The sequence below is a fragment of the Castanea sativa genome, chromosome 6 (assembly GCF_040712315.1).
Source record: "Castanea sativa cultivar Marrone di Chiusa Pesio chromosome 6, ASM4071231v1".
Classification (NCBI taxonomy): Eukaryota; Viridiplantae; Streptophyta; class Magnoliopsida; order Fagales; family Fagaceae; genus Castanea; species Castanea sativa.
In genome coordinates, this window is record NC_134018.1 from 54,361,447 (window position 1) to 54,382,669 (window position 21,223).

Below are 21,223 nucleotides of genomic sequence, written 5' to 3' on the forward strand. Positions count from 1 at the left end.
TTCAATATAACTTAAACCTAATAAATAAAACCCGTTTGTCCGGTCTAATTGGGGATTACAAACAGCAACCAACAGGATTTCAATTAGAACACTCACACCCCATATGGGATCGGAATACTTACACCAAAGATTCCCCTATGATTTTTTTAATAGTTGCAAATCTATTAATTCATGGGAAATCACTGTTCATGTTATAGATTTCTTTGCTCCAAAATAATAATAATAATAATAAAAATAAAAAGACTTCAAGTACAACTCGAAAAAGTTTTAACAAAAACAAAAAAGAAATACAGCTCAAGAACACAAACTGACAAAAGTATTCCATTTCTTAATAAACTCTCTCTCTTTTCTATCTCTCAATCTTTGAAGTCTTTTTACTTTGGTCTCTCTTCTCTCTCTCTCCAGTGTAGAGGCTACACTAAAGTCCACGCGCAATGTCCGGCGCTGGAGGTGACGCGCCGCCTCCTCCGGCAGCGAACGGCGGCGAATTCCTACTCTCCCTCCTTCAAAAGCAGCACCACCACCACATCACCCAACAACAACAACAACAGCAACCCCAAGCTCCGCCACAGCAGCAGCAAAAGTCTCTGACCGTTGATCCAGCCGTGGCAGCGGTGGGCCCCACCCTCCCTTTGGCACCACCACCATGGCCGTCGAATTCCAACGGTCCCGATCTTCCGTATCCTCTTCCGCCACCTTGGCCCCACTCTTTCTCTCCTCCTCCTCCCCAACCTTTCCTCTCGAACTTCCCTGGGTTCCCACAAAACCCTTTCCCTCCTCCTCGGAATCAGTTTCCCGGAAACCACAATCTCTTCGGCGACGATTCAAGAAGATTAGGAATCGAGAGTTTCATTCTCCACCAGCACCAGCACCAGCACCAGCAACAGCAACAGCAACAGCAACAGCAACAGCAAAAACAGAATCAGCAAGAACCCAAGCTCAAGTTTGGTACTTTGCCCAGCGATATTCTAAGCCCTGAGGGTTTATTATTATCTGGGAATTCTCAGAATTCTTTCCATAATTCAAAGCTCACTGCTTTCAACGACCGGGAACCGGGTTTGGGGACCAGGACCTATAATGGGTTGGAAAGGAATTGGCAATTCGAGCCCCGGGTGAATTCCAATTCCAATTCCAGTTCCAATCCAAATTCGAGTTCCTTTCAGCTTGGGAATCATGATTCTCGAGGGGGTGAGTTGGGAAAGCAGTTGCAGGGTGGGAACTATAGGTCTACGCCTCCTCCGGGGTTTCCAAGCAATCCAAGGGGAAAAGGGAATTGGGATTCAGGGAATAGGATGAGAGGGATAGAGGTAGAGCACAATGTGGGTAAGGAAAGGGCTAATTACAGTGATATGAGTAGTAGTGATGTTTCTTTAGAAGCTAATAATGAGAGAATAAGGACATTGTCATTCGAAGAATTGGGGCTCAGTAGACGGCTTGATCACCCGGGGCCGCCAACGGGGAGTAAGCTTCATTCTGTATCTGCTTTGGATTTTGAAGAGTCCATGTCCACTTTGGATAGTGAGATTGGTGAATTTAGGGATGGCAATAGTTATCGGGGTCGAAATAAGTTGAAGGAGGAGGGAAGTCATGAAGTAGAGGATTTTGGCGAAAAGCTTGTGGATTCTTTGTTGCTTGAGGATGAATCTGATGACAAGAATGAATCAACCCCACTTCGCAGTTCCCGTGAGAAGGTTGACTATTTGTTTTTCCTTCTGTATCTTTCTATTGGTAATATAGGTTTTAAGACTTTGTGGAATTTACAGGTTAAGTTTGAAGAAACTGATATTTGAATAGAGATCAATGATATAAATATGGTGTATGAATGATTAAGGTTTTGAATTTTTAGCTTCCATTAACTTCTGTGGAATTTTTACTGTTGTGCAAATTAGCAATTTTTAGTGACAAAAGTTGTAAATCATAGCATATTTCATTGTAAATCATTGTATATTTGAAGAAACTGATATTTGAATAGAGATCAATGATATAAGCATGGTTTATGATTGATTAAGGTTTTGAATTTTTGGCTTCCATATAACTTTGTTCTGCAAGTTAGCAATTGCTAGTGATAAAAATGTAAATCATTGCATATTTCACATGAGACACTTTAAGGGAAAAGAAGTTGAAGTTGTTAGTGCCTGAAAATTACATTTTGTGTGGAAAGTTGATTAAAAGAATTAAAGGGTTTAAATGTGGAATTGACTTGCAGTTTTTGTTATCAGGATGTCAGGTCAGATAGCAGAGGTCAACGGCTACTTAGCCAAAGGATGAGAATATTAAAAAGACAGATGCTATGTCGTAATGACATAGACAGATTAAATGCTCCTTTTCTTGCAATTTATGACTCACTAATACCTCCAGAGGAAGAGAAGGTGAAGCAGAAGCAATTGTTAAAGTTATTGGAGAAATTAGTTTGCAAAGAATGGCCTAAAGCTCGCCTCTATCTTTATGGATCGTGTGCAAACTCATTTGGAGTTTCTAAAAGTGATATTGATGTGTGTCTTGCAATTGAGGATGCAGATATTAACAAGTCTGAGATCTTATTAAGGTTGGCAGATATTTTGAAGTCAGATAATCTCCAGAATGTGCAGGTATTTCAGATTGCTGTCTTTCTGACTATTAAAGAATAGGGGCTTTTAAGATTTACATAACGGAAACTATTTTGCAGTATGTTTGTCATTGTATGTGGTGTTACATTTGTAGCCCAGTTTTTAGGCAACTTTGTTGTAGTAGTTTGCTACATAGGCCTTGATTTTTAACTGAGATGATGAAAATACTCTTCAGGCGTGGTAAAAGAACCTGAATTTAATATTACCTTCTGAAGTAAAATTCTTCATACCCTATTTTCATTGTCCATTTGTTGCTGGGCAGAAAAGAATAAAGTATATCTTTTTAGTGCTTTCTCATATTAGAATTGATTAATTTTGACGATCAATTCACTCTTCTTGGACCTTTGGCAATTACCTTCATGAATATTGTTTGGCCATTCAACTTCGTGGTGGACTGGATAAACGCAAGTGTGCAAATTAGATATAGATTTGAAGCCTTTTTTGGATAGATTTCATTTGCTACATGAGCTGTGCCTCTTTAGATACATATGCTACTTTTGGATTTCCTTGCACGTCTAAACTCTTGCGTTTCTTTGTGCAAATTTGTATGTGTAGAATAAGTACATAATTGCTGTAATTACTTACTTCTAGAGTTTTGAATGGTGTTTCAAGTTTTTTCTTTTGAATATATGTAATAAAAAATTTGTATAATTTGATGCACGCTAAAAGTCATGTACTATATACTAAAAGTTGGTGTAAAACCCTTTCCTTGCACATGTAGTTGAATGTAAATATTACACATCATACTTTTGCCATGTAGCACGCCATTAGTTACATTAAAATTATTAAGAATTTTTAATCTAAGTTAATACTACCAAAGTTTTTAATAAATTTAAAATACTAGATTAAAACTCAGTCTTGAAAAGTTTCAAGAAATTAGAAACAAGTTTCATTATTTATTTTAAATTATTTATGCATTATAACTTTCGGTTTTGATAAAAGTTCAATCTTACATTATTTTCTTTTGCAACATAACTTAACTGGGGGCAATGGTCTTATACTCTTGGTGGTAAATAATTATCATGACAATGTTTCCATAGAAGCTGCAACTTGCTTGACTCCTACTTGACCAACTTGCTTAAAGAAATTTTTTTCTGGCTATGAGTGATTTAGTTTTTGCCCATCTGTTCATCAGTTTTTAAAATCTCAACTCATTCCGCATGCCCTTAAGGCTTTTAAATTCCATAAAGTGCTTATTTTGGTATTGTTTCATAGACATGACAACTTTGTTACTTTCATACTTGGCCAATCTTGGGACTTTTCCCTTTATTCTCTTGGCTGCACTTGATTTTGATTTTTGTTTGGTTACTGCCGCTGCTTTTTGGGAATTGGGTTTTCTATGTGATTGTTTCAGGGAATAGTATGCTAAAGCAAGGATTAAAAGATCCCCTTGGGGAACTAAAAGATCCAAAGGGATTGTTATATCCAATCCTAATGGTCATGCTGAACATTGGATATGTATAATTCTATCCAACCTAGACTCTATATACAGTGCCTAAACACAAGCCATATGTAGCTTCTCAAAGTAACTCATAATTTCCAAGGCCAACTGTGGAAACATCTACAAGACATGTAGATGTTTTTTTCATATCTTAATGAACACTGTTTATCCTGATGTGGAAACATCTACAAGACATGTAGATGCTTGGGGAGAATACAGGTTATAGTGATGAGCTAAGTGATGGCTGAACTCTGAATATATAAACTGCCATATGGTGTTGGTGGCATGAAATTGCATGAAATGTTGAAGATGCTGCTATTAAGACGCAGGACAACCAAAAATATTGAACAATAAAGTTGAAAGACAAAGAAAAATAAAAGGATAGGGAGTATATGTTAGAAATCTCTCTCTCTCTCTCTCTCTCTCTCTCTCAATGAGGGTAATGGTGATTAGTTTAAGTTAGTGGTTTTCTTTCTTTCGGTCATGGGTGGCTCTTTATTTTTCTTTGTTGAGTCAAAATCCTTTGAATTTTCTGTGGAAGAAGGGGGTTCTTTCTTCCTTCTTCGTATTTTCGAGAGAGGCAGAGGTTCTCTACAGTCTGTTTTCATGGGCAAAGAGTCTGCTAAGAGACTGTTATCTTTGTTGGAAGACTTTATTTACTCCAAACCCCCTGGACACTTTGCAAAAACTGTGAGAGATGGAGAGACAGTTTTTATTCTTCAACTGGGTCTCAATGCACATGGCTCTTTCCTTATGATCTCTGAACTCCTTCATGGCCTGCGTAAAGGCTTCATTGTTGTGCCGGAAGGTAAACTGGGCTGTGGTTGGAGAGGTTTTGGTTGTCACTTGAGAAAGGCAATAGCTCCTGAATCTCCTGCCTTTAACCAGCCCCCCAAGTTCTTACCTGGGTCTGAATTCTTAGCCTCCAAATCCTTTGCGGCAGCTGTGGAGCAAGGCTGTTGTAAAGAACCCCTTACTTTCAGGCAGGTCGTGGCGGCGAATCCTCCTCTGTCCCAGGATCCCCGCGGAGCTGCGAATCCAACTCATTTAATGTTGGACCCTCGAAAGTCCAACTTTGCAAATCTGAATTCTCAGACCCAGGATTCTCACAGGAACAGTCTTGGGAAGGTGGATTCTCCTGACAGAGAGAAGATCTTTTCAGCTGAAAGTGATGATGGGATGAGTTTGGAACTCTCTTTTAAGCTGGTCCGTGGGCCCAGTGGTAAGTGGGAGATCTGCTGGTCCAATGTCAATGAAGTGGTTCCTTCTATGGGCCTAGCTTCTAACTTCAAGCCCACCATTTCTTTTAAGCCCAACTGCCTCCCCCTGATTAACCATATTCCAAACCCATTACCATCTCAAGCCTCTAACCCAAAGCCCATTCCTAACCCAAACCCCCTGCAATCCTGTCCTACCCGTGGGCCTAACTCCAAACCCAAAACACATCCTTCCCAGCCTAACTCCAAACCCAAACCCGTGGGCCTAACTCCAAACCCAAACCCAAACCCAAACCCAAAACACTCCAAACCCAAACTGAAAACTGCCTTTAAATGGAAACCCAAACCTTCCCAACCCCCCGTGTTTAAGTCTCAGACCCACCCACTGGCTGTCTTCTCCTCGCAAGCCCCTCACTCCCACCTTATTTCGTCGGCGACAGCAAATACAGGTTGCGCTAAGCTTGTTGGCGTGCCTGTCTCTTCTTGGAGCCTGTCGCGCTTGGAACCAACGTGCTCCGAGAAGTCTCTCTTAGTGCCCGACAACTTCGAAGCCTCTGTGACTGAGTCCCACTGCTCCGATGCCTCGGTGGAGGAGTCCCTGTGCTCTGATAATGAAGTGGGTGAGTCCCTGTGCTCCGATAATGAAGTGGATGGGTCCCTGTGTTCCGATAATGAAGTGGATGGGTCCCTGTGCTTCGATAATGTTTTGGATGAGTCCCTGTGCTCCGATAATGAAGTGGCCTTGCATCGTGACATCCAACGGATCATCCACGAGCACACAGACAACGCCATCAGGAAATGGGGTAATTCTGAGCAGTGGGTTCTTGAATTACGAGACGGTAAGAGAGTGGCTGTCCCGATTCTTATTTCTTTGCCACCGGATGCTGCGGTTGTTGGAACAAATGAGTCGAACCAGTTGGTGTTGGTTCCAGAGGAGTCATCGGAACCTAGGGAGATTAATTCTGATATGGATAAAGGGGTTGAGGTTAGTGTGGAGGATTGGGTTTCAGATATTGGTTCAAAGAATTTTTCCCAGTTCTCTGATTTTTCGGCTCCTCTCAATGTTGAACCCCTGGCCGTCTTCTTACCTACGGGTATCAGGGATATTCCTGAAGGGTCAACAACTTTGGCGGATAATTTGCTGGGAAAGGACAAGTTCTCAGTGTGGTTTCAGGAAAAATTCAGTGGCTTTGATGATTTTCTTGGGACATCCCTCAAAGGTTTGGAAGAGCCAGCTACCAAATTCCTGTTGGCTGTTGAAGCTGAGTTACAGCAAAGGGATTTTAAGGTTCATTCTGATAAAGCATTGAAGAGCTCAGGGAGGAAAGGGATTAGGGAATTGAGGGGTTTGTTTAGCTCTGTCAATTATGGTCCAGCCTCTTATAGGCGCAGTGATAATGGTAAGGACAGGGCTCTTTTTATTTCTCAATGAATCTGAAGATTATATCTTGGAATGTCAGAGGTCTGAATGGCAAGGAAAAACGACTCAAGGTTCGTAATCTTTTACGCTCTTGGAAGGCTGATATAGTTTGTTTGCAAGAGACAAAACTGGAATGGATTACAAGAGGCCTTGTTAGAAGTATCTGGAGTTGTCCTTTCATAGATTGGCTTTACTTGGGTTCTGAGGGAGCTTCCGGTGGTATTCTGCTCTTGTGGGATAGAAGGGTGGTTGAAAAAATTGAAGAAGTAGTGGGGTGTTTCTCAATTTCGTGTAGGTTTAAAAACGTTAGTGACCACTTTGAGTGGGCCTTCACAGGTACCTATGGCCCTAATTTTTATAGAGAGCGTCAATATTTGTGGGAGGAATTGGCAGGCTTGATTAGTTGGTGGAATTTACCTTGGTGTTTGGGAGGGGATTTCAATGTCACCCGCTTTCCTTCGGAGAGGTTAGGGGCGGGAAGATTCACCCGCTGCATGACTGATTTTTCAGATTTTATTTCTCTTCATGGGCTAATGGATAACCCTTTGGAGGGAGGCCTTTTCACATGGTCCAACTCTACCTCGGCCTCTAGAATTGATCGGTTCCTCTTTTCTCCGGCTTGGGCAGATCACTTCTCTCATTTCTCTCAAAAAAGGCTTCCTAGAGTGTTATCCGATCATTTTCCTATTCTATTGGAGAGTGGGAATCTTCGTAGAGGGCGAACCCCCTTTCGTTTTGAGAATATGTGGTTGAAGGCGGATGGGTTTCTTGATAAGGTGCAGTCTTGGTGGGATAATTACCATTTTCAAGGGTCCCCTAGTTTCATTCTTGCCAAGAAATTGACTGCCCTAAAATCTGACCTTAAGCAGTGGAATGAATCAGATTTTGGCAATATCTCAGTTAAGAAACAGTTGTTATGGAGCAAGTTGAATGCTCTTGATGTCAAAGCGGACACTCAACCTCTTTCAGATCAAGAAATGTTGGAAAAAGCTTCCCTTCGTGTCGATCTTGAGAAGGCAGCCTTGTTAGAGGAGATTAGCTGGAGGCAAAAGTCCAAAGTGTTGTTTTTAAAGGAGGGAGATTCCAATACGAGGTTTTTTCATAGGATGGCGAATTCTAATAGAAGAAGTAATTGTATTGAAAACCTTAACATCGATGGGGTTTTGTCTTCCAACCAGGATAGAATTGCTGACCATATTGAACAATTCTATTTGAACCTTTACTCGGAGCGACAAGAGCAGCACCCTTTCCCAGATGTTTTGGATTTTCCTAGGATTTCTAGGGATAATGTGGATTGGTTAGAGAGACCTTTCGAGGATTCTGAGATTTTTGATGTCATCATGGAGTTTAATGGGGATAAATCTCCTGGGCCTGACGGTTTTTCGATGGCTTTCTTTCAATCTTGCTGGGGGATTCTCAAATCAGACATCATGGCAGTGTTCCACCACTTCCATGATACTAGCCAATTTGAAAAAAGCTTGAATGCAACTTTCATTGCTCTCATTCCTAAAAAAGCTGCAGTGGAAGTAAAGGACTTCCGACCTATTAGCCTCGTTGGGGGGATTTATAAAATTCTTGCCAAAGCTTTGGCTAATCGTCTTCGCATGGTTTTAGGAGAGATCATCTCAGCTCCTCAGAATGCCTTTGTTCTAAATAGGCAGATCCTTGATTCTGTTCTTATTGCCAATGAATGTCTTGATAGTAGATTAAAGTCTGGTCAGCCAGGGTTGTTATGTAAACTGGACATAGAAAAAGCCTTCGATCATGTGAATTGGAGATTCCTTAATTACTTGCTTGAGCGTTGCGGTTTTTCAGTTAAGTGGAGATGTTGGATTTCCTTCTGTGTATCAACGGTTCGTTTCTCTATCCTTATTAATGGTACTCCTCATGGGTTTTTTGGAAGCTCAAGGGGGTTGCGGCAAGGTGATCCTTTGTCCCCCTTGTTATTTGTTTTGGTTATGGAAGCCATTAGTAGAATGTTGGATAAGGCTGCCCTTGAAGGCCGTTTATCTGGCTTTAGAGTTGGTGTTTCTGATGGTAGACCTTTGATGGTTTCCCATCTCCTTTTCGCTGATGATACTCTTATTTTTTGTGATGCTAACATTGATCAGCTGCTGACTCTCCGTATGGTGCCCATTTGGTTTGAAGCTGTGTCGGGTCTGAAGGTTAATTTGGGTAAGTCTGAGCTGGTGGCAGTGGGGTCAATGCAAGATATGGATCTTTTAGTGGCTGTCTTAGGTTGCAATCATGGGTCCCTCCCTATGAAATACTTGGGTCTTCCTTTGGGGGCAAAATTTAAGGACAAGTCAATTTGGATTCCTATTCTTGAAAGGATGGAAAGAAAATTAACAGGTTGGAAAAAATTATATTTATCCAAAGGAGGTAGAGTCACTTTAATTAAAAGCACTCTCTCCAATCTTCCTACTTATTTCCTCTCCTTATTCCCTATTCCTGCTTCTGTGGCCAACCGAATTGCTAGACTTCAACGTGACTTTCTTTGGGGTGGTCTAGGAGATGAGCCCAAATTTCATCTGGTTGATTGGTCTTCGGTGTGTTCTCCTCTCTCTTCAGGTGGGTTGGGGATCAGGAATCTGAGAACCTTCAATATTGCCTTATTAGGGAAGTGGTTATGGAGATTTGGGCAAGAAAGGGATGCTCTTTGGCGTCAAGTGATTGCGGTGAAGTATGGTTGTGATTGGGGTGGCTGGTGTTCTACCTCTTTCTCTGGTCCTTATGGTGTCAGTTTGTGGAAAAACATTAGACGGGGGTGGCACTCCTTATCTCGTTTTATTATGTATGATATTGGAGATGGATCAAAGGTGCTGTTCTGGCTAGATCATTGGTGTGGTTCTTCTTCTCTTGCCGTTCGCTATCCGGAATTATTTAGGATTTGTCGTAGAAAAGAGGCTACTGTGGCGGATCTTTTGAGGTACACCAATGGAGTCCTCCATTGGGAGTTTCAGTTTTGTAGGGATGTGCATAATCGTGAATTGGAAGCTTTCAGGAGCTTCATCAATTCCATTTATAGCACTCCTGTAAGGGGGATTGGGGAGGACAAGTCCTATTGGCTGCCCTGTAAGAGTAAGGGGTTCACGGTTAGTTCTTACTACCATCTTCTTGTTGGCCATAAGGAGCAAATTTTCCCTTGGAAAAGCATTTGGAAGCAGAAGATCCCCTCTAGAGTAGCTTTCCTTGTTTGGACCGCGGCTTTGGGGAAATGTCTGACTGTAGACAATTTAAGAAAAAGAAAGATTTGCATCCTGGATTGGTGTTATATGTGCAAGTGCAATTGTGAAAGTGTTGACCATCTCTTTCTTCACTGCCCAGTTGCCATGGAATTGTGGGACATGGTCTTCGGTTTATTTGGAGTTTACTGGGTTATGCCAAGGTCTGTTGTGGGGCTTTTGGCTTGCTGGCAAGGTCGTTTTGGTCGCCATCGTAATGGAGATATTTGGAAGGCCGTTCCTCATTGCTTGTTGTGGTGTATTTGGAAGGAGAGAAATAGTAGATGTTTTGAAGACATCGAGAGTTCCATGCCTGTTCTTAAGTCTCTTTTTTTCCGAACCTTACTTGATTGGTTCTCCGTGTGAAGAAGCCTTCCTTTTCTTTCTATTTTGGATTTCCTTGATTTTTGTAATGTTCGTCTTTGATTTGTTCTCCCTTGTATACTTCCTGTGTACTTGGGTGACTCTCTTTTTTCAATAAATTTCTTTATTGCTTATCAAAAAAAAAAAGAAAAAAAAAAGGATAGGAACCTAGGAGTTAGCACAAAGTGAGGAAAACCACTAGGAGTCAACATGTTAGGAACCCATGGGTAGAACTCACCGTCGAAATTTGGCTTGCAAGGGGAGGGTGCCCAAGAGCTTATACACACATTGTTAAGCTTATACTTAATCCATGTGGGACATTAGGATCATATCATACCACCACGCTTCGTTGTCGACGTTCACGACGGCTCATTCTAACGACACTGACCCGAAGGTAGCCATTTTTTTTTTTTTTGGGCGGCTCCACTCACCTATCAGTAATTTTAATCTAGCCTCTAAGTGACGTGGTGGTTGGCTCTGATATCAAATGTTAGGAAACCATAGATAGAACTCATCCTTGAAAACTGGCTTGCAAGGGGAGGATGCCAAGAGCTTATAAACACATGGTTAAGCTTATACTTAATCCATGTGGAACACTAGGATCATGACACAACACCAAGCGAAGAAAACTACTAGGAGTCCGCACCTAGCGTTGGCTGGAGTCTGGAGTTGGCACCAAACCAAAGATGCCAAAAGGCAACTTTTTATGCATCTCTAATTCATCTCCCAAAGGAGCACAATAGTTTGCTTGTATAAAAAAATTGAACCCTAGTCTAATTGGCATAGGAAACCCTAATTGCCTTACTACAATATTAACTTTGCAAGAGGAGGGTGTCTAAGAGCTTATAAACACATGGTTAAGTTTATACTTAATCCATGTGGGACACTAGGATCATAACACAACACCAAGCGAAGAAAACCACTAGGAGTTAGCACCTAGGGTTGGCTGGAGTCAGGAGTTGGCACCAAACCAAAGATACCAAAAGGCAACTTTTCATTCATCTCTAATTCATCTCCCATAGGAGCACAATAGTTTGCTTGTATAAAAAAACTTAACCCTAGTTCTAATTGGCATAGGAAACCCTAATTGCCTTACTACAATATTAACCTTGCTTCCAAATATTAAAATACTAATAGCCTAATAAACTACTAGGACCTAAAACATAAAAATACAATTGACTTGCAAAAATGAATAATACTAAATAAAAATAAAAATCTGTGTCTCCGGCATCATTTCATTATTGGGAATCTTTATTGCATTGAGTGGCTGATAAAATACCACATTGGCCATTTGGGTTAGGTTGCATCAATCAATTTGTCTTCAATTTTTGATGTTTTTAGATGAGCCCATTAGGCATTGACACTATATGCAGATGCAGGGTGCATTAGAATATCTGGGCTTTGGCTCACTGATGAAGTGACCCTTTAATGCCCTGCGTCACTCATTGTCTAGTTTTTCTTGTTTATTCTACAAAATTGTTTAGTTTTTGGTTTCAAGCCTACATCCTATTGTGTCATTAAAATAAGACTCATTTTCATCTTTTCAGTGATGGTAGTGTAAACGCAATAGAATGTAAATTGTTTTATGCTATTTTTCCTTTAAAAATTCCTCTTCTTTGGCATGGTCTTTCCATCAAAATCTTTTTTTATTTTTGTATGATTTTTCCAAAAAACTCTAGCTTGGACAATACCATCGATTGAGAGTAGCTAATACAAAATGGACTAGAAAAGTAGATTATAACAATATATTTGTCTCAAGTGCAGGTTGGCTGGTGCAATCAAATTTAATACATTATTTGTTGGAATCATGATCTCATTTATTTTCAATTTAAAGTAAATATCTTTGTGGGTGCTTAATTCAGGTTTTGTTTACAGGCACTGACCCGTGCTAGGGTCCCCATAGTAAAGCTTATGGATCCAGTGACTGGAATTTCCTGTGACATATGCATTAACAACATTTTGGCTGTCATAAATACTAAACTTCTTCGAGATTACGCTCAAATAGATGCGAGATTACGGCAGTTGGCTTTTATTGTGAAACATTGGGCAAAGTCAAGGGGAGTCAATGAAACATACCAAGGAACCCTATCTAGCTATGCGTAAGTTAGCTGTAAGATTTACATGTATTTCTGAAATTTACCACTTAAAAATTGAGCAACTGTTGTGTTATGAGTGCACGTGTGGGTGTTGATTCTCACGAGATAAAGTAAAGAGACTAATTGACATTCATAGTTGGGGCCAAACCCATTAGATTAACCTTTCGGGTTGGAGTAATGTTCCGACATGTATATCAACAGATTCATGGTGGACTTTCTAGGGATCTCTCTCTCCTAACAAATTGGTATTAGAATTTATGGTTCATCTTCATGTTCCACAAGTGTCTTGGTCCTGACATGTTTGGGCAGTTACAGCACATTGCCTTTATTGGCCTTGCATTTGGTGCAACTCTTGAATGTGTCAAGGACTCTTGCGCAAAGGGGGAAGTAGAAACTCACACGTGAGGAAGGGATATGTTGCGAGCGAACTTGAGTGTTGAGTCCCACATCAAGGAAGTTTTAAAGTGAGTAGTTGATATACATAGTTGTACCAAAACCCATTGTTTTAAGCTTTTGTGTTGTAATAGTGCCCCAACATGTATATCAGCTCTTGGTGGATTCCCTAAGCATTTCTCCACCTCAATCAGTTTTATTATTATTATTTTTTTAGTGGGTAGATATATACATAGATGGGTCCAAACCCATTGGTCATTGTGAGACTACTTGGCCCTCTTTCAGTATGATGAAAAGCACAAGAACTTACCAATTTAGGTAGGATCTAGACAATCACAGTTTCTTTTTTATATCACAGTCAATAGACACAGCTGTGATGAAAGTTATTCTTATTTTTATGTGCCCTTTGCTACATTTTTAAAGAAAAACTCTTATGCTGTTTTCATTTCAGGTATGTCATAATGTGCATTCATTTCTTACAACAGCGCAGGCCTGCTATCCTTCCCTGCTTACAGGTGTGTATTCTTAATTAGTTCAAGTACTCAACGCATATGTTGTACCATATTTATTTACTGACATGTTTCTATTAGCGTGCTTTATGTTTTAAAAATTTATTATCATGTCTTACTAGTTACCAAATAATAAACATGAACTGATTCTTTTTTTATTGGTGATTTTTTTTATTTCTTTTTCATTATTTTTTTTATTTCTTTTTCATTCTATAATTAGTTTTTGGACTTCAATGGAGGTGTTACCTATAAGTGTCTCCAATCATTTGCTAAACTCCTTGTTTGGCCTTATTATGTGCTGATTAAATCTTAATACAAGAAAAAGGAGACTTTGACTGCGTAGCAACAAATGTAATTATGAGAAACTAAACTGCATGATGTTAAGTAGAGGCTGAAACCTGTGAACCTTCTCAACTCATACTACTGTGTTCTGTTCAGACAATCTTCTATGTTTGTGGGACGTTGCTTCCATGTAATGAACAATACCCTGTAAAGATTGTCTTGTGCAAAATAATAAAGTTTTTGCCATAAATGAGCTTATGCTTCTCTGTTTTAATTAATAATTTCTTTTCTATCTGGTATACCACTGTTATTTTATATTCAATTACATTGCTGAAATAATGTCTTTTTTTTTTACTCAAACCAAAAGAATTTTACTTTAGACAAAGTTTTTGTCAGAATTTTTAAACATGAAGCCTTTATTATCATGCCACAGAAAACAAAAGCTCCCCTCATGTGCATTTCTTTGTGCAACTGGTGGTTGCTGCATCATTTTGTATATTTTGTTGTATTGCATTTCTTTATTATATTTTAGGCTTCCATATGACTAAATAGGGGTATCCGAGAACTGGTTTTGAACATTTTGTTACTCATTTGCAACTTGCTACAACCTCAAATTCCAGTAAACAATATGTTAGTTACAAAAAGGGACAAACTGTATGGTATTTGACATGTTGGCTCCTCCTATGTCAAAAGTACTTTCTATTGTGGACTTAGTCACCCAATTCTCTAATTTGTTGCTTGGTTTATACACTTTCAGGAAATGGAGACTACATACTCTGCAACCGTAGATGATATTGAATGTGCTTTCTTTGATCAAGTTGAAGTACTACGCAATTTTGGATCTTGTAACAAGGAAACTATCTCTCAGCTGGTGTGGGCGTTTTTTAATTATTGGGCATATCGTCATGATTATGCAAATTCTGTCATATCTGTTCGTACAGGAAGCATACTCAGGTTAGATACAAATTATGGTAGCTTGTATATTTTAATATATATATATATTTTTTAATCTTGTTGTGGCTCTGTGTTTACAAACAAGAATCATTTCATATATTCCTCCACCATTTCCCCAAAGCTCTTGCAGCCTGTTGCCCCTAAATTTAATCCTTTCCTTGAGTTCTTTCTTACATGTGAAATTGTGATTCATATATATGCTTTTGAGTGTTTATCTATGATATATACACACACACACACACTATTGATGGCTTTTGCAGTCACTCTATTAACGTTTTAGAAGTGGATTGGATATATTAAGGAATTAAGTTTCAGTTTTTGCCATTTTGGCATTAATGATGCTGGTCCTGTTACTGTCAATGGGGTGATTTGAATATAAAAGATAACTGAGGTTTTTCAAAGGCTGAACATTTTGAAATGGCTTGTTAATAGCTGATTAAATTTATTGAATCTAACATCATATCTAATTTCATTGAAGTTAAAACTTTAGTTTGGACTGTTCCTCTGACTCACCAAGTGTTCTTTCACTATGTAAATGTGTTCAGCAAGCATGCAAAAGACTGGACAAGGAGGATTGGGAACGATCGTCATTTGATATGCATAGAGGATCCCTTTCAGACATCTCACGACCTGGGTCGAGTGGTGGATAAGCACAGCATAAAAGTTCTGAGAGAGGAGTTTGAACGTGCTGCCTACATTATGCAGTATGATCCAAATCCGTGTGTGAAGCTCTTTGAGCCTTATGTTTCAAGTTGATTTGTCTTGTTTGCTCATAATTTAGATGTAATTATGGTAAAATAAACAGTGTAAAGTCCCTATCTTTTACCTTCTCTTCCTCATTTTAGTCCCTGCGTTATTTTCTTAGAATGTATTTAGTCTGTCAGGCTTTTATTTAAATGTAAAGAACTTTCTGTCAATAGACCTCTGGTCTTTGCTCTTCCTTTTCAAGATCAGAGGTCATTGAGTGAACCCACTGTAACTTCATTTCCCTTTTGGGGCTGAGTTGCAACGTGCATGTGGTGTGTGGAATTTTGAAGAAAGTGGGTGAGATTGTTGATTTCAAAAATAGTGTACATGAATTCGAACTTGGAAGTATACATGAAAGAAACTAATTTTTTTTAGAAGAAAATCTTTTAAGACTTTTATTAAGAAGGACCGGCTACATCAGCCTAAAAAATACATTGGAATTGTAGGGAAACATCTTTCATTCACTACATAAGATCTGGGACATCTACTGAAAAAAAAATTAATTGATATCTCCGTGTGATTAAACAAGATAAAATCAAGTAATGTAATATTAGAAAAAGTTATTATGCGCAATTAAATAGTTGTCAAATGCAGTGAACCTTATGGTAATAGTGCAGTAAAATAATGCAGTAGGACAGAAATTGAAAGGGAATTAATGGAGAAAGTGAAGAAGAATGTTGGCTGGTTCGAGGGAGTCACCCCCCAAGAACGTAGAGAAGGAACATGGAGAAGAAGAGGAAACAAATTGTAGTCTTATTTCTCATAGTTCTCTAAAAGGTCCATCACAAGTATTTAAGCTAGGCTCACCTTTACAACTACCAATAGGGAGCTAGATTTAGTAACTAATTTCCCAATAGTCTAGCTGTACAGTTAACCCCACTACTAACTAACTAACTAATACTCTATTAATGGAGACAAACCACTTGCATCATACGAAAGGATGCTTTTCATTGGGATGCAGCTAATCAATATTCCTTTGATCAACTTAAGGCAGCGGTGGCTAGTGCCCCAGTTCTAGCCTTACTTGATTTTTCAAAAACATTTCTTACAGAATTTTGGGAGCTGTCTTGATGCAAGAAGGTAGACCCATAGCTTATCATAGTCAAGCTCTAAAAGGCAAGAATATTCATTTATCTACCTATGAAAAAGAGCTTCTAGCTCTAGTGGTGGCGGTAAAAAAATGGAGGCCTTACCTATAAACCAAGATATTGTCAAAAAATACCAAGACAAATTTTCTTAAAAATGGTTTAAAAATTGCATTCATTAAGCTTTGAAAGGTGGATGGGGCATTGGTGAGTCCAAGGGGCATTGGTGAGTACAAAGGGTATTACTAAGAATTCATAATGACCCTCATGTGTTCTAAATGCTGTCTTATGAATATCCGATTCTTTCATTCTAATTTGATGATAGCTAGACCTTAAATCTAACTTAGCTAAAATTTTAGCACCACATAGCTCATTTAAAAGTTCATCTACAACAGGAATAGGAAACTTATCTTTCACTGTTTCCTTGTTGAGAGCTCTGTAATCGATGCACATCCTCCAGGAACCATTTGCCTTTCTGACCAAGAGCACAGGTGAAGAAAATGGACTCTTACTAGGCCTTATTGCCCCCGTCTCCAGCAAGTCTTTCACAATTTTCTCTATTTCATTCTTCTAATAAAAGGATATCTATAAGGTCTGACATTGATAGGTTGAGTGCCCTCTTTGAACACTATTTGGTGCTCATGCCCCCTGCTTGGTGGTAATTCTTTTGGAGTGTTAAACACAGAGTTAAAATTTTGCAACAACTCTTTCAAGGCTGAATTGGTTTAAGGGTGATCTTGAAGTGAATCCAGCATCATGACTTGGAGTACCAGACCTTTCTTAGGAGAGTTCTTGAAGAATTCATCCCCTTCTTAGAAGCTAGGCCCTTTTGATTGCACCCCTCTTAGTAGAATATGTTTCCCTTCATATAGAAATCTCATAATAAGGTTCTGGAAATCCCATTGAATCAAGCCCAAAGTTCTAAGCCAATATATTCCTAATACCACATCATAACCATCCATAGCTAGAGAATACAAGTCAACTTGGAACACATGCCCTTGCATTTTTATCATTACCCCATGACAAATTCCCTCACTTCTTATCACGGACCCATCTGCAATCTTAACTTCCAAAACCGATTGTTGCTTCGTTAAAGTAGCCTTGGACACAATAGTAGGATCATCATATGCACTTGGACCAAATCTAGTATGGAGTAATTTTAGAAAAGATTCTCATCCATCAAAATCATGCTCAGCATCTTGAAACCAAACTAAGGTTGGGCCTTCCATATAATAGGAAGCCATGAGAATTCTTTCATGATTAGGGATCTCATAGTACTTAAAGTACTGATTTGCCTTATAAATCCATTTAGTGGGATCTTCTCCATCAAATTTAGGAAATTCTAATCTTACTTGCTTAGGGATTGGAACCTTACCTCCATTAGATACAGAAGATTCAACTCTGTTATTGTTGTCGAGAGGCTTGGTGGGCAAAACTGCTAGAATTTCCTTGACAGCTTTAGACAATTGGGCAAGCTGCTGTGTAATGATCTCCATGGATTTTTGGTGTTGATCTTGCTGTAGCTTAACCCCAGAAATTGTATCAGCAAGTTGGGAATACCTTGTATTAGGACCATCAGCCATTGTAAGATCAAAACTGCTCTGATACCAATTGCAGTGAACCTTCTAGTAATAGTGTAGTAAAATAATGCAGTAGGATAGAAATTGGAAGGATATTAATGGAAAAAGTGAAGAAGAATGTTGACTGGTTCGAGAGAGTCACCCTCCAAGAACGTAGAGAAAAAACAAGGAGAAGAAGAGGAAACAAATTGTAGTCTTATTTCTCATAGTTCTCTAAAAGGTTTATCACAAGTATTTAAGGTAGGCTCACCTTTACAACTGTCAATAAGGAGCCAAATTTAGTAATTAATTTACCAATAGTCTAGTGGTACAATTAACCCCATTACTAACTAACTAATACTCTATTAATGGAGACAAACCACTTGTATCATTACATCAAAATTGAATAGTGTTATGAATCGAAATTTTATTATTATTATTATTATTATTATTATGTCTTGTATCTATTTGTATCATATTATATATTGTAAGGTATAGAAATTAATGATTAAGTTGGCTGAAGACAGCCACAAAATCGAATATATTATATATGTCAACGCACAGTACTTTTTTTTTGAAAATTTGTCAACGTACAGTATTTGAAGAAACGGTTTGTGCAGTAGCTGAAAGAACGCGAAGGATGATGCGGCCCAAGTGGGGTGTTCGTGTTCTCAAATATCATAGCTTTCACATGGATTAAGATATGCAATAGATTCTCAAAAAAAAAGAAAAAAAAAAGAAAAAGAAAAAGAAAAGAAATGCAATACCTTCTCAACCATTCAAATCAAAAGTACTGTAAGGTGGCAAGGATTGAGATATCGAAAGTACTTTGATATTAACCGATGAATCAAAGAAGTTAAAAAAAAGTAAAAAAAAAGTTTATAATTTTGAAACGAATCCCAATCCCTTTCACATATGAGGTGGCAGAGGATTGAGATCTAGGCAATTACAGGCAGAGGTCCAGAACTACCCCAGATGAATCTTTCTCTTACGAGGAAGACAACCTGCATGGGCGGCAGGGTAAAAAGTATTCTTCTAGGGGCTTGGGAAATGATGCTATGGGTAGGGCGTTGCATCAAATCTCCAAGTCACCCTTCACACGTAAGTTGGAGAAAGGAAGGCTACCTCGGCGCTTCACACAACCGGCCTTTACTATTTACAATGGCCGAACGGATCCTGTGGAGCATGTAAGTCATTTCAGCCAAAGGATGGCTGTACATTCCAAGAATGAGACTTTGGTATGCAAGATATTTCCCTCTAGCTTGGGACCCGTGGCAATGAGGTGGTTTGTTGGCTTGAGGGCAAGCTCTATCAATTCTTTCAAGGAACTTACTAGGGCATTTGGCTCTCGTTTCATCACATGCAGTAGAGTTCTTCGGCCTTTGGATTCATTATTGTTCATGGCCATGAGAGAAGGGGAAACCCTGAGAACGTATTCAGACAGGTATTGGGAGATGTTCAATGAGATTGACAGAGATTTCGATGATGTGGCGATAAGGACCTTCAAGGTCGGCCTACCTACGGAGCATGACTTGAGGAAATCTTTGATCAAAAAGCCTGTCAAGAGTGTGCGTCGGCTCATGAATCGCATCGATAAGTATAAGAGGGTTGAGGAAGATTAGCAGCAAGGAAAGGGTAAGGCGAAGGTTATCCTTCAGGGGATGAGGGATTTCAGGTCGGACAGATACAACAACAACAGGCCTGGGAGAGATTTTTCCAGATAAGCTGGTTTTACCGTCCCACAGGTGGTTAACACCGTTTTCAAGGAACCAGTGTAACAGCTGTTGGAGAAAATCAGACATGTGTCATACTTCAAATGGCTCAATAAGATGGCAGGAGACCCTTTGAGACGCAACCAAAACCTCCATTGCCATTATCACCAGGAGAGGGGTCATACCACTGAGGATTGTCGGACTCTGTGGAACCATTTGGAGCAATTGGTTAAAGAGGGAAAGTTAAAGTAATTCCTGTATCAGCCTAGTGGGCAAGGAAACCACTTAGGGCCGGCGAACCATAATGGCATTTCATCAAGGCCTCCTCTGGGTACAATCAATGTTATTTTCGCTGCACCTGGAAAGACTAGCTCAAATCCTTCTAGAGTGACGTCTATAGCTCGGACCTTAGCCGAGGAATCAAGGGATCAACCGAAGAGGATTAAGGCGAATGTCCTACCAGTTTTGGGTTTCTCGGAAGAGGGCAAAATCGGGACTATCCAACCACATGATGATGCCTTGGTTGTTACCCTAAGATAGGGGAATACGATGTGAGGAGGGTGATGGTCGTTTAGGAGAGTGGCGCAAATATCATGTACCCTAACCTGTTTAAAGGGTTAAACTTAAAGCTTGAAGATCTTACAGCTTATGATTCACCCTTGATAAGCTTTGAGGGAAAGGCTGTCATACCAAAGGGGCAAATTAGGCTACCTGTATAATCAGACCCAGAAGTAGTAAATGTAGATTTCATTGTGGTAGACGCTTATTCTCCCTATACAGCTATTGTGGCAAGTCCTTGGTTGCATGCTTTGGGTGCTGTTTCCTCAACCTTGCAAGTCAAGGTTAAATTTCTTTCTAGGGATCAAGTGGTGGAACTGCTTGGAAGTCAATCTGTGGCTCGACAGTGTGTCACGGTTGCAATTCTGCGTCAGCCTGAACCGGAGTCCTCGGCCTCGGCTAACGGAAAGTCGTAGCAATCAAAGTCTCTGGCCACAACCGAGGTACCATTGGTAGAAGAACCTGCATGTGAAGAACTAAAAAGGGTTCTTATAGATGATGACCCTGAGAAATTCTTTCAGGTGGGAGTTCAATTGCCACAGGAGGAGAAGACTGAGCTGATTATGTTTTAGAAGAAAAATGTGGATGTATTCGCATGGAATGCTTACTAAGCCCCTGGGGTTGATCCAAGTTATATTTTTCATCATTTAAATGTCAATCAGCTGTGGTACCGAGGAGGCAACCACCTCGGCGCTCCTCTAAAGAGCATTCTGAGGCTGTTAAGGAGGAGGTGCTCAAACTCAAGAAGGCGGGTGCTATCAAAGAAGTTTTTTTTTATCCTGAATGGTTAGCTCATATAGTGGTGGTAAAAAAGAAAAATGGGAAGTGGAGAGTTTGTGTGGACTTCACAGATTTAAACAAGGCTTGTCCCAAAGATTCTTTCCCAATGCCTCGGATTGATCAGTTGGTGGATGCTACTATTGGGCATCCTCGGATGAGTTTTTTGGATGCTATCCAAGGTTATCACCAAATACCTTTAGCTATGGAGGACTAGGAAAAGACCGCATTTGTCACTCCCACAGGAAATTATCATTATAAGGTAATGCCCTTCGGTTTG

The 21,223-nt window shown here is 39.6% G+C and overlaps 1 protein-coding gene across 1 annotated transcript; it reads left to right on the plus strand.

The window, feature by feature from the left end:
• Positions 1-247: 247 nt before the first annotated feature.
• Positions 248-15,571, plus strand: LOC142640578 (UTP:RNA uridylyltransferase 1). Its single transcript, XM_075814740.1, has 6 exons — positions 248-1,691; positions 2,220-2,588; positions 12,147-12,370; positions 13,212-13,275; positions 14,309-14,505; positions 15,051-15,571. The coding sequence occupies exons 1-6, from the start codon at positions 435-437 to the stop codon at positions 15,259-15,261; spliced, it is 2,322 nt and encodes a 773-aa protein (XP_075670855.1). The 5' UTR covers positions 248-434; the 3' UTR covers positions 15,262-15,571.
• The last annotated feature ends 5,652 nt before the right edge of the window (positions 15,572-21,223 follow it).